Source organism: Fulmarus glacialis, unplaced genomic scaffold (genome assembly GCF_000690835.1).
Source record: "Fulmarus glacialis isolate BGI_N327 unplaced genomic scaffold, ASM69083v1 scaffold4132, whole genome shotgun sequence".
Classification (NCBI taxonomy): Eukaryota; Metazoa; Chordata; class Aves; order Procellariiformes; family Procellariidae; genus Fulmarus; species Fulmarus glacialis.
The window spans coordinates 26,601-43,350 of record NW_009195780.1 but is presented as its reverse complement, the minus strand read 5'-3'; the positions used below and the strand labels follow the sequence as shown (position 1 = coordinate 43,350).

General features: G+C 35.4%; 1 protein-coding gene across 6 annotated transcripts in view; it reads right to left on the bottom strand.

The window, feature by feature from the left end:
- LOC104084375 (sodium channel protein type 2 subunit alpha-like) overlaps nucleotides 1-15,170 on the bottom strand; it is a 48,970-nt gene extending 33,800 nt beyond the window's left edge. The window contains exons 1-11 of one of the 6 annotated variants that reach the window (XM_009588187.1): nucleotides 14,898-15,170; nucleotides 12,650-12,768; nucleotides 12,177-12,266; nucleotides 11,148-11,276; nucleotides 10,624-10,715; nucleotides 9,299-9,535; nucleotides 5,617-5,680; nucleotides 4,154-4,295; nucleotides 3,095-3,301; nucleotides 1,959-2,249; nucleotides 944-1,324 (exon numbers count right to left, since the gene is read on the bottom strand). In XM_009588187.1, coding sequence (XP_009586482.1) covers nucleotides 944-1,324; nucleotides 1,959-2,249; nucleotides 3,095-3,301; nucleotides 4,154-4,295; nucleotides 5,617-5,680; nucleotides 9,299-9,535; nucleotides 10,624-10,715; nucleotides 11,148-11,276; nucleotides 12,177-12,266; nucleotides 12,650-12,768; nucleotides 14,898-15,170 — 2,025 coding nt within the window. Of the gene's footprint in view, nucleotides 1-943; nucleotides 1,325-1,958; nucleotides 2,250-3,094; nucleotides 3,302-4,153; nucleotides 4,296-5,616; nucleotides 5,681-9,298; nucleotides 9,536-10,432; nucleotides 10,525-10,623; nucleotides 10,716-11,147; nucleotides 11,277-12,176; nucleotides 12,267-12,649; nucleotides 12,769-14,897 lie in introns of all 6 variants that reach the window. The other 5 variants (XM_009588189.1, XM_009588192.1, XM_009588190.1 and 2 more) reach the window with 5 other exon arrangements.
- Nucleotides 15,171-16,750: the final 1,580 nt, after the last annotated feature.

Genomic DNA, 16,750 nt, shown 5'->3' with positions numbered 1-16,750 from the left:
TTTATTAAAAAAAATGAAAGCTGTGTTATAGTTATATCATTGAACACACCTCAATTATAAAAAAGTTTTGAATGTATGAGCATGGCTAGATTTTTTTTTTCAGTAAATTAAATAAATGCATGAAAATGAAAGTATAAAAAACTGCAAGAAGATTATAACTGTACGGAATCTGGCTGATAACTATAAGGAATCTGGCTGACATACTTTCAGATGCTGTGACCTGTGTAAAAATTTTTGTTTCAATAAAAGAAGGTTTCTAGGAAAAAACATGCAACAGATCCCTTTGCTCCATTCCCAAAGCAGGCTAAGGGAAAAGGGAAAACTGACCAGAAGGACAAATGGATGAGTTTGCATGTACTTTTTTTTTTTTTTTAATTATACCCTGATCCTACACAGTGAGAAACTCAGATCATCTCTGAGACCCAGGAGAAAAAAAAGCTTCCAGAGTTTCTAAAATATTAACATAATCTTAAAGGCTATGCTACATTCGCACAATACCAAATATATGGACGGGGGAAAAAAGTAGAACCAGCAGATTACTGATAAAGAATTAGGAAACACATTTAAAGGGAGGCTAAAACCATGAAGAAAGAAAAATATCAAAACAACGTAATAATATGCAGAATGTTTAGAAAGCTGAGCACCCTATTTTGGGTTCTAAAACAGATTTAGCAATGGAACATTACTAATTTGATTCACTATGCAGATGCATTCATACCCTTGCTCTGCAGGTATATAAAAATGTGCTACTTTGTTCTCTTTCATTTTCAACCTTCAGCCTCTCACTTTTGAGTGAATCACCGTAAACCGATTTCATTACAGTAAGATATGCAAAAGCATTCACAACTTCTCAACCATTTTCAAAGCATTTCACTCCATTAAAACATTATCTGGTGCAATAAAGAAAGGTTATGAAACCCGGAGTAATTTAAAACTTTCTTACATTGTCATCAGTTGTCGGTTTATCTATTATCACCTCTGGCAGAAGCTGTCCAGTAGGCGACAATAGACCTGGTGGTCCATCCACTAAGGAAACCACCCCATTGCAATCCACAGTGCTGTGCATCTTCCCATTCACTGGAAACAGTGTCAGCCTTCTTGATGATCTACTAGCCTGACTAATGTTACTACTGCGCCGTTCACCGTGTCTGCGTGGCAAAAAGAGAGAACCTCTTCTGCTCCCATTATCCTCAAATGTGCTGTGCTCATCATCAGCAAAGTCATTTTCAGATCCTATCTCTCTTCCATATTCTCTAAAACTGAAAAGACTTGTTCTGCTACTACGTCTGGGAGAAAAAAGGGAGCCACGAACACTCAGTAAAGACTGCAAAGGAAACATAAACAAAATGACTGGCTGAAGATTTTAAATATACAAAATGCATGTCTATGTATTAAAAAAATGATGATTTATATTCCCCAGGCATCTATCAGTGTTATTTTTAATACAGTGCCTTAGGGAGATTTCAGACACATGCACTAGAGATGAGAGTCATGTGAATGGGTAAATTTACAGTATACCTAAAACAATTATTGTAGAGAAAAAAATGAACATGCTAAGGCCATAGTAGTTTCCAAATAGAAAAATCAAGGCTTCTAGAAATTCTAATGATCTACATGGATCATGCATTTTGTTAAAAGATATCAATACCCTTAGTCTTCTGCATTGATACATTATACTTAAATTTTCCTTCTATGAATTAAAAAGGGATTTCTATTTCAAATTAACTGGGAAAATGCAATGCTGCTATGCATGTTAAGACCCACCAGATCGTAAACAATAAAATGAGAGAGATCAAAACACTTGTTTAGGTACACTCTAGAAAATAATACCAACAGTAAATTGGTATTTAAAATAATGCAACATTATTTTTCCTTGGTTGTATCACTTTGCAAAGTTGCAGTGAAGTTTGTTGAATATTACAGTTATCTCACAAACCCCCCTGCACCGTTCACAGTACCTGGTGGGGTGATGTGAATGGCTTCCCATAAGCAAGTCTGTTCCCATCGAAAGAAAAACGGAAACCTTTCCTTCTGATACTGCCATCTGATTCAGATTTTGGAAGCTTTTCATCCTTCGTGTCATCCTCTTCTCCAGAGAGCTCCCTCTGCCTTCTTTTCTTCCTTCTATTTCTCCTTTCTTTGGCACTTTTTGAGCTAAGCTTGGATGCTTCTGAAGAACTATCTGAGGGTCCACCAATCCCACTTTCTCCGCTGTACTCAGTCATCTCTGCTGCAGCTGCTGCTATTGCCTGCCACAGGAATTATTTAATGTGATGCTTTACAAGTCACACCATTTTTTAAAGAAAGCTATAGTCCTTGTTCCTAAGATTTATATCGAATTACTTCTAGATGTGTGACAAAAGCCTAGATGGTTTTGCGCAAAACTTCAAATGGAATTCTGTAATATGAGTTAAAATAAAAGGGCAGTTATGAAAGTTGCCGTTCAGAGTTCTACTTTGCATCTATATCATGGAGTCAGCCCGCATTGTGTACAGCATTGTGCCACAAAGTTCATTAGAAAATACTTGAAAATTAGTAAGTTTATTAATTAGAGTGAATGCAATTGCAAACAAAAGAGCTAAACAGAGTCATACTTCAGTTTGTATTCATTTAGTAAACTAATTATAACTGATATTGTAAGTAACAGCTTCCTTAAGCTGCTCTTAGGAAAAAACTTTGGGGTACTACTTCCAGTCTTTGATTCACTGGTGATAACACAAGTAGCAAAAATTAGTCAGAAATTTATGGATAAATATATTTTAAACTCCAATCAAGGCTTGACAAATATTTCACAAGTATTGCAATTATTTCTAAGCTGAGAATTTGGAAAACCATCATCATAGGTTACTAGATACTACCCCTAGACAAGAAATATTTTTTTAAAAACTATTGTTCTGATTTGGGGAATACTTTTTGTTCTCAGTTCAGAACATTTAAAAAGCAATAAAAAGCCATAGAGAAAGCAGTCTAAAGTACTTGTGAGGTATGCAAAAGAATGGCTTTTTAAAAATATGTTAATTTAATTATTGGTTTTGTTTTGAACGAATAGCATGCAAAGGAATATACTAAAGCTCAAACTCTTGTTAGAAAATACCTGAGCTGCTTCTTGCTGCTTCCTCAGCTGTTCAAGCATCTGCTGCAAGTCTGCCTCCCTCTGTTCAGCTTCAACCATAGTTGCTTGATTTTGTTCTTCATAGGCCATGGCAACCACAGCCAAAATCAAGTTAATCAAATAGAAGGAACCCAGAAAAATGACCAGAACAAAAAATATCATGTATGTTTTGCCAACAGCTCGTAGTGTCTATAGGAGAAGAAGAGAAATGATCCATTTGGTGAAGACATGCATCAGTTCTGCAGTTCATAAGCAATTACTGAATTTGAAAAGTGCAAAACTATTATTGAGTTGTTCTTCCTTCTGTAATAAGATCATACAAGCTTTCTGAATTACAAAGTAATCAAAACAAAGGGAGCATTCATGTATGTGAAAAACATGTTTAAAGATCATGCTGCTTTGAGACAATCCTCTTTTAATGCCTAATAACCTTGAAAATGATGTGGGATCAGGGTAATTAATGTAAATCACACATCACAGGTTGGATGCTTAGTATGCTTACCATGTATTAGCATGCTTTCCCCTTCAAATAACCAAAAGAATTAAAGATGGCACAATTGATTAAATAATTAAAAGATAATATTTATTATAATTAACAGATTTTCACACACCATATAATGAAAAGCTATGGTAAGAAAAGTAATTTATATCAAGACATGCATCCTTAGTTATCAAAAATAGGATTCAAAGTACAAAAATTAAGATTCAGATTTTGCAGTCACAGAGTATTTTTACAATTTAAACTCAATATTGAAGTTTTTGAAAATAAGATCTTATCATGAGGCACAAAATGAAACATACACTATAAAAATTAAATAAAGGATCAAAAATACCTCATGTGCCTCTTCAGAAATCATGTGAGATTCTGTAGCAAGTGCCCATGTCTGTTTCACTCTGCAACTGAATTTGCTTCCTTTCATAAATATAGTTCATTTTCAATTGCTAACAATAGCAATGGTATGTAATATAAATATGAATGGCCTTTCCATGTTTCATTTAGGGCCAGTAAGACACCAACCACAATTTTTACTATACACTCACCAGCTGATAAAGATTTTCCCAGTAGTCCTGTGTCATCAGTCGAAACAGTGACAAGAAAGCCCAACTGAATGTGTCAAAGCTAGTATATCCATAGTTGGGGTTTCTACCAGCTTTCACACAGATAAACTCTTCTGGACATTTACTAGGAGGAAAAAAAAAAGAAAAAGAAAAAAAAGTAAAGCATATGCATATGAAAAATCATATAACACTAAAATTGTTTTTAAATTATTGTACCTTGAGCTTCTAATGAAGGTTCATTAGATCTAATCTGTGAAGGGGGTTGCTGTTTGTGGCTTTTTAAAAATTAGTGAGGAAATGAAGAGTGTTCTTTAAAAAAAGCCAGAAAAGAGCAAACAAATAAATGAAAACCTTTCTTCCTACCTTCTTTCACCATTATACACAAAACACACCTTATTCCCAACAGTTTGGTATTATCTCTGCAGATACCTCTTCAATGGAAACAATATATTTACTTAACACAGAGATTCCATAAGGTGAATACTTCCATGCAAAAAAAAGAAAGTCAGTATACATATTTTATGCTGAATTTTGTCTGTCAGCAGGGTTGGCATACCAGATTTCTCGGTTTCTTCAAGTTCTTGAATTAGTCAAGTCAAATTAACAAATTCTACTAATTCCTCTACAGCAAATAACCCGTATAGTGACACTTTTATCTCCTGAAACTGTACATATCAGTTTTGATAGAAGGTGGTCCAATCTTGATATCAATTGTAGGCACATTGTTTCAGTTATGATTCCATTCTTGAAGGGTAGAAGAGGTTCTTGCCTCCAAAACCTCCATAGAAAGACAGTATAAAGATTTCTTTTCATGTATGCGCATGTATATTAGATGTGTATTTACACACACACACACATCAAATTATCTGATAGTTACATATATACACGAAATATTTACAAAAAAGAGATTTAAGTATATATAGTATATATATACTTAAGGAAGTATATATAGTTTCAAAGACATAACCAACCAAAACCAAGGAATGGACTGATATATCATTAGAATAAAGAATTATGTGATTTTGTTACAAAGAATTGTCACAAAGAGAGAGCAAGACGGTGCCATGCATGCAGTCCACAGACAGAAGAATCCTGAAGATGTCTTCGCAAAAGTTGGTCATAAGTCAAAGTGCCCCATGCCTATTTTAGAGATGAGAAATGGCATGAACCCATGATAAAGAAGTATGTTCTTATTAAGTCATTGATAATGCAATATCTACCTGCTGAAATGGAATTTTCTAGTTACATAAGAGTTTTTAAAAGAAATTTACAGCCAAGTATTTTCTCACTTAACATTTTTATTCATTCAAGTGTTTACTTATTATAAACCATGACCACATAGTATTGACTGTGAAGTTAGGTAGCTAAATTAGCTTTTTAAGTTTAGAGTGATATTTTTTACATTTTGTTTAGACAGCTAGTATGTAGTTCTCAGTGTACCTTACCCTGCATCTGAGCTATTGCCACAAAGCAGAAAATCCTTTTGTCCTTCTATGCGATAGAAATGACCTAAAGAAAAAATAGGAAGCGACATGATTATAAACAGAAGGAGGTGGGTTGTTTTTTTTTTTGTGACAATGAACCTACGTGCAAGTTATTATGGCTTGAATGTTCATAGTCTCCCATTCATGTTTTCCCAATAATGGGTTCAAATACTGGCACATCCATACTGGTAAGTAAAGTTGCAAAATTAAAGAATAAAATAAAAACACAATGTAAAACTAAAATCCTAGAACACTGATTAGAACAACATAAATTGCATATTCTCTTCTTGAGTCATAACAAACACTGAATATCCTTCCAAAATCTGATGTTCAATTAATGACAGAAAGAAAGCACAAAGCTTAAAACTCCTCCTCTTATTCAGTAGGTAGATTGTAATCCGAAATTAAAGCCCATCTTATTTAAAATGGAACTATTTACAATGACCGGCTAACAGTTTTGAAGTCAGAGCAACATTAACTAGCACATCCTGTGACTGAAAATATGGAGGTAGCATTTAAAAGGAAGATGGATGTTCCAATGACAATGTTACAACAGATGCTGTATTATAAACAACTTTACAGAATTTTTCTTTTAATTATAACGTGGTAGCCTTCAGAAATAAATGAATATATTTTGTTATTAATGATTAACAAGTGTGCTGTCCTTAAAAAAAAAAGAAACAAGAAAAAAGAACATAGATAGGAAGATGATAAAAATTGGGAAAGAAGTTGATATGAGTGACGGCAGACCCCATTCAGAGGGACCTAGGCAGGCTGGAGGAATGGGCTAACAGGAGACACAGAAAATGCAGCAAAGACAAGCGCAGAGTTGTGTACCTGGGAAGGAAGAGTCCCTTGCAATGATACAGGCTGGGAGCTGACCGGCTGGGGAGCAGCTCTGCAGAAAAGGCGCTGGGGGTCTTGGCGGACAGGCAGCAAGGTGAAGGTGAGCCAGAGTGTGCCCTGGCAGCCAAGAAGGGCAACAGCCTCCTGGGCTGCATGAACAGAAGCACAGCTAGCAGAGCAAGGGAAGTGACTATCCCCCTCAGCTCAGCACTCACTGGACTGTGAACATTGTGTCCAGGTTTGGCTCCCCCAGTGCAAGAAAGACATTGATAAAGAGGAGCAAGTTCAGCAGAGAGTCACCAAGGTCATGAGGGGGCTGGAGCATTCGCCCTGTGAGGAGAGGCGGAGGGGCCTGATATTGTTCAGCCTCAAGAAGGGAAGGCTGTGGGGGCAGTTGGTAGAAAGCATCCAGCAACTGCAAGGAGGTTATCAAGGGGACAGAGTCAGGTTTTTCTCACTGGTGGGTGGCAGGAGAACGACAGACAATGGGCATAATTTGAAACAAGAGAGGTTCCGACTGGTTATAAGGAAAAACTTTTCACCATGAGGACAGCCAGGCACTAAGATCTGGAAAAGAGATAAAGATATGGAAAAAACCTCTTTTCCTAACTGAACTAATCTTCTGCCATCCTCAATCAATATTTTCAATGTACCTTTCAAGCTGAAAAAAGGCTTTGGTTTTCACAAGGTAAAACATTATTGCAGTATTTAAATATTCAGAAACAGCCCATGGGATGAAGAATATTTGAAGATAGGAGGGTTTAAACCGAACACTTAAATCAAATCTAGCGATGCCAAAATCCTACCATTCAAGAACAGTACTTACGCAATGTTAGAAAAATTATAATCCTATTACTTCCATAATATCTTTAGAGCTGGCCAAAACTCTAAATGTTCAGATACCGATCTAAATGCCAGGTGCCAATACTTTGACATGTCGATCCAAGATCTGTGCGTATCTTTTCAAGAAGTGAATCTGGCCTTATTCCTCAATAAATGAAAACGCACAGATGTTAAGAAAAGCCACTAGAGGGTATTACTCTCAGCCACAGTTGACTGGCATATGATGTGCTGAAAGAAATATTAGGAGGACCCACAACTGAGCCCAGTGAAATTATAATGCAACTGACATACAAATGATTAAGAACAGGTTATATGAGAAAGGAGGAATACAAACACAACTAGATGGAACTGCCTTGCCTGCATCAGCACTCTGTAGAGACTCCCAGCAAAGTCAACAGTTATAGCATAGGAAGCAACTGACATTCTGGAATATTTTAATTCTGTCTTTTAGTTTTAGATTGCTACTTAGTGGGAAATGGAAAGAGAGAAACTATATACTGTATTTGAAGAGAGAATTCACAAGTGTTTTACAGCACGTAAGCTATCAGCCAAAATTGCCCACAAAGCTCATAAATAGCACTATCACCACTTCATTTTCACGTCCCCTCTTAGGCAAATAAACTAGCTAAAATGGTAGATTGCACAGAAAATGTAAATACAGTCACAGAATTTCCAGAACTTTAACAATTCAGAAGTATAGAAAGAAAATCTGAAAATACACAAAACAGCAGAGAACTTTAATGTCCATTTTTAAGTAAGGAAGGAAATATGATTCATCAGAACTCAGCCTGTAACAACTGTATTTTCTTTTACTTTTGGGTCAATGAGGAGGAAAGCTAGCATCCGTTACTCTACCAATTTCTGTTTACTTAAATACTCTACTTTTACAATTAATTACTGAGCAATACCCTGTAAATCCACTTCCAGCACAAACACAAATGTAAAAATGAATCAAATTTTTGGCAATTAAAAGTTGTTATACATTTCATGGTTCATTGTGTATTACAACTTTACTGGTGCTATCACTTAAAATGACACAAGTAAAAAAAATAAGTATCTGTGTTTCTGACCCAGCCTGAATGTTATCACCTCAGTCTACAGAGATTAAGATTGTTGAAAAATATCTGGATAAAGATGCCTTTGTCAGCTCCCTTAGTAGCAACAAGAGGTCCTACAGACAAATACCATCTTCTTCCCCACCAGAATCTCTACTTGCCTAGTGAGTTCTTTATTTCACAGAGAGCAATTGGTTTTTTACCTCTACCAATAATAAAAGTACATCTTAACTAGGAAATCTGTGATATTTATTTAGGGCTTCTCTGTCTTATTTATAACCTAAAGATACAAGGAGAGGCTAAGAGAATTGGTTTTGTTCAGCCTTGAGAAGGCTAAGGTGTGCATGGGGGGGATCTTCATGCTACCTACAAGTATCACATGAAAGACTGTAATGAAGATGGAGCCTGACTCTTCTCAGAGGCGAACACTGAAAGGATAAGAGGCGACTAGTAAAAGTTTGAGCATGGGAAATTCCGAACTGATATTAAAAAAAGTTAATGTGAGACTGGTCAAACACTGGAACAGGCTGCCCAGAGAGGCTGTGGTATCTCAATCCTTGGAGATATTAAAAACATGACTGGACATGGTGCTGCGCAATCTGCTCTAACTGGACCTGCAGCTGAGCAGCAGTTGGTCTGGACGACTGTTGAGATTCTGTCCAACCCGCATGATTCTATGATTCTAAAACCAACCTAACCCTATAAATACGTTTCTAAGTGCAGTTAACAGAAAGAACAATCATGTCAGCATGAGTGTGGGATGCAACACGTAATAATCCCTACTCTTTGTCATCCTATTTAATTGATTTTTATCTTTAGCCTATAATATGAAACAGTAATCTTGCATGTGTATGTGTTTATACATGAAAATTTTAGCAAGTTACAACAGTATTTCTTACTTTCATTCTCAATGTATGCCGTCCAATCAAACACTGTACCATTAAAGTATGGAGCTAGGTATTTTTCAAAAGATGTTGAATTTTCTGATGGCCATAGCAAGCATTTATTCTTCAAATTGCCCATGAACAGCTGCAGTCCTATTAGTGCAAATACACTCAGGCAAAACACAGTCAAGATCATTACATCTGAGAGCTTCTTCACAGACTGAATTAAGGCTCCAACAATAGTCTTCAAGCCTGCAAACAGAGGCAGATTTTTATTATGTTACTAAATATTTACCTAAGCTAAAATGCAATGTGAATTACTCCAACAGACTATGAAATACCATGCACAGCTTCACAAAAATAGTCTTAAAATATTTTCCAAAGGAAAGAGGTACCAATAAGTCTCATTGTTCCCGACAAATTAATTTGAAAATATGAATGGGAATGAATGGTACACATTCCAAAGCACCTGCTCTTCAAATGAAGGAGTAACTTTTTATTCATGCTCTCTACGCATGTAAACTACATGTAAAGAAAATTGGTCATTTTATTTTCTTCTTGATGCCTCTTGCGCCAAACCTTTGTCCATGTTCTATTCCAATACACAATATATTGGTTCTATAAAAGCAAACAAAACCAGAACACAATTGCATTGTAGTAGAAATTTTAATATTGCACTCTATTGCATCCTATCCAACTGGAGGTGGGGTTTGGTGAAGATAGGCATCTTAAGGTAATAAATACATCATGCAATTCCCATGCTAGTCTCTATTATCTTATTCCTTTGTCTTTGTCAGGGATTCAACTTTTACAACAGACTGAAATTTTCAATCCCAAATATCTTTGATAAATAGTAACATTCACATGTTCTCATATTTCACATGTTTCTCACAAGAGAAAAATGAAAAGAATTCATTTTGATCCTTAATGTGGGAGAGAAAATTTGACATCATGAAATGGAAACACACACAGGCTATGTAATTCAATTTCTCATGCAAGAATGTATTAAACTCTGAGGCTGAGTGTTTTTGAGAATTAGAAAAGGGAATCAAATTGAAATTAAGACTAAAACCTGGATGCTTCTGTTAAAAATATGAGTTCAGCTTCTGTGGAATTTCAGTCAGCCTCAGCGTTTAACCTCTCTCTCACCTGGAATGACTGATATTGTTTTCAAAGCTCGGAGAACTCTGAATGTTCTCAACGCTGAGACATTGCCCAGGTCCACAAACTCTGTCACATATCTGTAGTGAGGGATTCCACACACAAACACAATAACAGCACACACAAAATTAAACAGAGGTCATGTAGAGAGCCTACCATTTTACACAGTTACTTCTTACCTGGGATTACAGAAATAGTTTTCAAAGCTCTCAATACTCTGAAAGTTCGAAGAGCTGAAACATTGCCTAGGTTTACAAATTCTGTTATATACCTGTAGGATTAAATCACAGTTATTCAGAATTAAGATAGAGTGTATACTACTTACCTGGACCTGTAATCCAGACTATTTTTTTTGAAGGGGCAACTTTAAATGAAAGATTTGCATTCATGTTTTCCTTTTTCAATCAAGTTTTCCCTAAGAAACACATCCTTAAGTATTTCCATTGAATGCAAATTAAAAATGAAATGGATTTCCCTGATTTTATTGTTTAAATACTATTTAAAATTTATTGTTCCGTGGTAACTTCTCTTTTGTACTGTAGGATAGTCCACTAATTCTGCTGTGTGCTACATTAGTGTAAAATATTAAAATGGAAAAAGTTGAAACACAATTCAACTACAATTCATTTTAAATTATTTAAATTATTACAGGTTCAAAAAAAGTTCTAACTAATATTGTATTTTTAAAAAATTATACACTTACGCAAAGGAAATGACAACAAAATCAAGCCAGTTCCAGGGGTCACGAAGGCAAGTAAAATCATTTATACAGAAGCCTCTTGCAAGGACTTTTACCAGAAATTCAAAAGTATAAATTCCAGTGAAAGTGTACCTGTGAGAAGACATCCAAGCAAAAGTTAAAAAATTGTCATTCAGTGATGCAACATCACAGGCATAAAGGAAAATTACACAAAAACATAAAGGAAAATTACATTAGCACATGCACTGTAATAGCAGTTACAAACTCACATAAACTATGACTGTTTTCCCACCATTCTTCTGCAAGATAATTGGATTTATTTATTTTACCTGAAACACATTTTTGCAGTTTCTGGCATATAAGATTTTTAAATTTCAGCACAAATAATAATAATCATGACTAACATGAAGAAAATACTTTTGCTCAAACAAAAATTTCAGTACAGTTGCCATATCAGAAATAAAATTCATAGATAAGTGAAACCTAGTGTTTACTGAAGTTACTTGATGGCTGACCAGGTAGACTTGAGAATGTCAAACAATAATCCTCAGTAGAGGTATTTTCTTTAAAGAGGGTGTGTGTCCCATTTTTAGATTTTGTTACACAAAATGAAGGTGCTTCATAGGGGCTACAGAAAGCATCTTCCACACTGAAAAGCAGTAGTTTCAGGTTGAATGGCTATTTTTTTTCTTTTTTCTTTTTCTTTTTTTTTTTTCTTTTTTTTTAATAAAAATGCTAAAGGAACAGCTCAAGAGGCAGAATGCATAAAAATTACTTGTACAAACTTTCTGAACAAGAGTATTAATCAGAGTTTTGTTCAGAGAAAAGGGTTAACAATATCACAGCTTCTTTTCTTCCTAGAGCTTGCAGGCCTATGCTGCTTTGAGTTGCAGCTAGGATCAAACTCCAGGCAGAAAAAGGAGAATACTGGTATTACACACAAGGGTAAGTAAAACTACATGGTCTAGCTCTTAATTTAGCTTTTCATTTTTAAACCACTTAAAAATTATTAGCTAATTTAAGTATACTTACTCTACATTCTTTGTCCAGTCTGGAAGGTTACTCCATGTCATAAATACACAGTTTGTCAAAATAGTGAGCATAATGAGGATGCTGAACAATGTTGACTGTAGTTAAGGAACATACTCTTTTTTAATGCTGAATTTGCATCACACAAAACATGAGGAATTGACCAGGCTATAGAATTCTGACAACATATATGATACAAATCAGTTTACTATCACTAGCAGTGTTATAAATAATGCAAAGATGTTTCACAATAATGACAGCTATACCACTAACTCTGTAATCTAGGTATACATGCTGTGCATCTCTTCCTCTGAATCTTATCAGAGGGTTAAAGTGACAAATTTTAGCTTTGATTCATTTTGAGAGAAAGAATTAAGGGCAGGAACACATTTAAACACTAAACCAAAAAAACCAGTGTTATTAAATATTAAAAAATACCAGGAATAATTTTTAACAAACCACTTGGAAAAGGATATGAATGAACCAAAATCTTAATAGCTATTCTTCTAATAATATTGAAAGGAGATAAAAGGTACAAGGCAGGTGTGGCACTGAACCTGAAGATTGTCTTCCCTTTATTCAATACTATAAATGTCTTTAAAAAAAACAAAGTGGGGGGGGGAATAGGAAATAGGAAATTAGGGATATATGTTAGCAACCTTGCCATAAATAGAGGCTCCACTTACAAAATGTAAGTAGCCAAATTTATTTTCAGTAGAATTATACAAGCAAATATCAGGTTCTAAGTTTTCACAAGCAATTAAAACTGAACACCATACATTCTTTGCCTCTGTGCTCTTAAACAAAATCTGCATTTCAGTATTTCCCAGGATTATGTAATTACATTAAAAACATAATTTAAAAAATTGTCATTTTTCTTTAACATTAAAAATTAATCCAGCTATATTACTTGCACTTCAGATCAAAGCTGGCAAGGCAAAACAAAGCACCTAATTAACCATTTTGGACACTTACGAGCAACTATTTAACCATTTCAGCACTTGAAAACTGCTTCTGAGGTGAGACATCCTTGGCTTTTAAAGGCTTTACTGCCTTTATTGCCTATGCAATCATCACTAGTACCATTTATACAACCATTTTTTATTTTTACTAGGAGACAATAAAATGTCATCTAATAAAATCTTAATTCAATCTACATCTTATGATTATTCTCCCAAATGGCTAATATCCAGAAATAAGCAGGTTTTAACATTGAATATTTCTGTTTTCTAATGATATGCTAATGTAAAAGAAATAGATCATTTGACAGTAGTGTTCATGAAGTTGAAAAAACAAAAACTAAAATAACTAAAAAAACCTACATCTGATTAGTAGTCTTCAACATTCTGTACCAGAAAAAACACTTCTTTAACTTAGTTGCTTCTTACAGAGGTAATATAGCTCTTTGGTCACTTACATGCAAGATACTAATCTGATTATCCATACTTCATTTCAAAAAGCTGTTCTATGTTTTTAATTCAACAAGCATTTTATTGATTTACACAATAAAATAACCGCTTATTTTGTACTGCATTTTTAATGTAAACTCAATTTTGCTTTCATTCTGAACATCATTCCACTTCTCACGCCTACATAAAACCATCTTTTCTTCATCTGTACTTGCGAAAGTCATCACCCTTGCTCTTTTCTCCTTTTGTTATCATTACATATATAAAAGAAACTGAGTCGCATTACAGTACATATATATAAACTTAGATTTTGTCTTCAGGTCTATATTGGGCCTATTACACAGACCCAATATTGAAACACAAAGTACACAGTTTTAGTCTTTACACTCAGTCCCATGTAAGAAGTGAATGTGAGGGTTCCTCACATGAATGTTATTTTTATACTGTTTTGCTGAACTGGCCACAAATCCTCTTTTATATTAAACAAAAACACAGCATTTATATAAAATTTCTGAGCAAACTTTGCATCCATGCAGATGTAAAGTGATTCTAAGAGAAATGATGGAGAGACTTTCAAGAACTTCCTTGCCCTGTAACATACTATTATTGAGGGCATATGACCTCAAATTGTCCTACCAGTGTACTGTCCTCATGTTCCTCATGGGGCAGTGCGGGGAGAGATTACTTGTTGGGGAATTGGTATTAAAATCATCCTGATGATTAAAATCCTGACTAAAATCATCAGGAAAAATGTAACTGGCCAGAAAAATCAAATCGTCCCCGTGAGACTCAGAACAATTGCAGTGGTCCTGAAGCAAACTAGCATAACAAACTCACATCTGTAAGTGACACAAGCTGTTACCAATCCACAGAAAACACATCACATGAAGCTGGCAATATGTGATGATAATAATTTTTTTTTTTTTTACTTGTGTCTCTCCCTAGTCAAATAGAGTTTAACATTTAACCTTTTGTAAAACAAACAACGATCATTTTGACAGATGACTGAATGAGCACTTTGTCCAAAGACTACCCTACTGAACTAGATCCCAGGTATTGTCTTTGTTTCCTAGAAACCCCAGGAACAGAGTAGGAAGGAAACCTTAGACATTAGAAGAAAAGCTCTTTTAAAAAAAAGGCAACTTAAGCAGAAGAGTTACAGTCATATTTAGAGTGTATTCAAAAAAATTAACATGATATCACATACTGCATAATACTTTCAACAAGGGCTTCTGACTACCTCCACACCGGAGCACTTACCACTTTACAGTTCAACAGGAGTGTTCTAATTACACTCTTAATATAAAACACTTACTTTTTTATTGACATAATATGGATCCAGGTCCTCCAGGGGCTCAGACACCATTCCTGGAGGAATATCACCATAAATAAATGGCAGTGTCTTTCCTGCCTCCAAGTCATTACTTGGCTTTGGATGATTTTCTTCATGACCACCATCATCTTTATGCTCGTCTTTGTCACAATGAGACGTTTCATCAGCAATGCGTTTTTCAATAGCTGCAAGAGATTCTTTGGTGAAATAGAAGAAGCTGTCAGATCCTGGCGGTACCAGCATTGCATGTGCCATCTTTTCATTCTGCAAACTTTAAATGCTTTTAGGCTCTTGTGCAAGAAGATCCTAGGAGAACATGACAAAAAAAGAAACAGAAAATAGAGGGCAACAGCAACAAAAATCCCGAAATAAAAGCTTTTGGCATAGTCATCATCCACCTCTTTTCTAATTCTAAAGCACTGTAGCAATAAGTATTTTAATTAATTGTCAGATACTTGATAGAAAATTAGCTACCTTAGCTTTCCTAAAGTAACGACATGGCAAACAGATAAGAGTTATGAGGTAAAGAAAAAAATGACAGGGGAAAAAAAAAAAAGATCAAATTTGTATAGTTTGTCAACTCACATTAATACAAACCTCACAACAAGAAAAAAGGAAAAATATTCTCGCTTTCCCTAGCCTAAACATTAAGTTAGAACACATCTTCTTGTGGAAAAAGTCAGAAATGTGTTAACACAGCTATGTACTGCAGTCAATGGTTACAAGTTCTAACATATGGATTTATACATCAAGTTGGCACAGTACCTCAAAAAAAACTTGCAACTTATATTACAAAAACAGAAAGAAAAAATATGCCCTTCCTATTACTCTTTTCATTTCTAATGGCAACACTACTCCATCTGGTGGCTTATACTATGCTTGCTAAACTCATGTTTATATTACACTATTAGACAGGTACTACACAAACGCGTTCTGTATTTAAACCCATATGCACAACCAGAAAGCAACTGGGCTGAAGTTTAGTCTTTCCCTTTTTGGGTTTCCTGACTCGCAGGAAATCTTCCTGATTTTTAATTGTAACTTGGTGCTATGCTCCATAATTAAGGAAGTTATAATGGATGAAGGGTTTTAGATTTATACAAAAAACACAGCATACTCTCCCCAAAGTTACAGTAGCCTCTCTGAGGCCAGATATATTTTCAAAAGACCTAAAAATAATAAATTCATTAAATTACAAGCAGTAAGTTTTCAATAGATCACTTCTTCCTAGGTTTCTATTTTCTACAGTTAACAGCGCAGTTAACATCCGTAAGTGCGGTATCTTCAGAATAAACCAATTTTATGAACAGAGACAAAATGGAATCCAGTTCTGCTTGCTGACATTGGTAAGTGTTGTAGCCTTTGTCAACACAACATTGTGGTGGGTTGACCTTGGCTGGCTGCCAGACTCCCAGACAGCTGCTCTCTCACTCCCACTCCTCAGAAGGAAGTGGAGTGGGGGAGAATGAAGTGAAAAAGCACATGCATCGAGATAAAGACAGGGAGGTCACTTACCAATTACTGTCATGGAAAAACAGACTCGACTTGGGGAAAAATAATTTTTTGCCAATTGAAATAGATTTGGATGGTGAGAAACAAAGACAAAACCTAAAAGAACTTCCCCCTCCTTGCCCCTTTTTTCCAGGCTCAACTTCACTCCTTCATTCTCAACTTCTATACCTCCTCCCTCTCCGAGTAGCACGGGGAGGATGGGGAATGGGGCGCTGGGGTCAGACCACTGCAGTTCCTCTCTGCTGCTCCTTCCTCTTCACATTTTTCTCCTGCTCCAGCATGTGTCCCTCCCACAGGCTTCAGGATAAGACTGCTCCAATGTG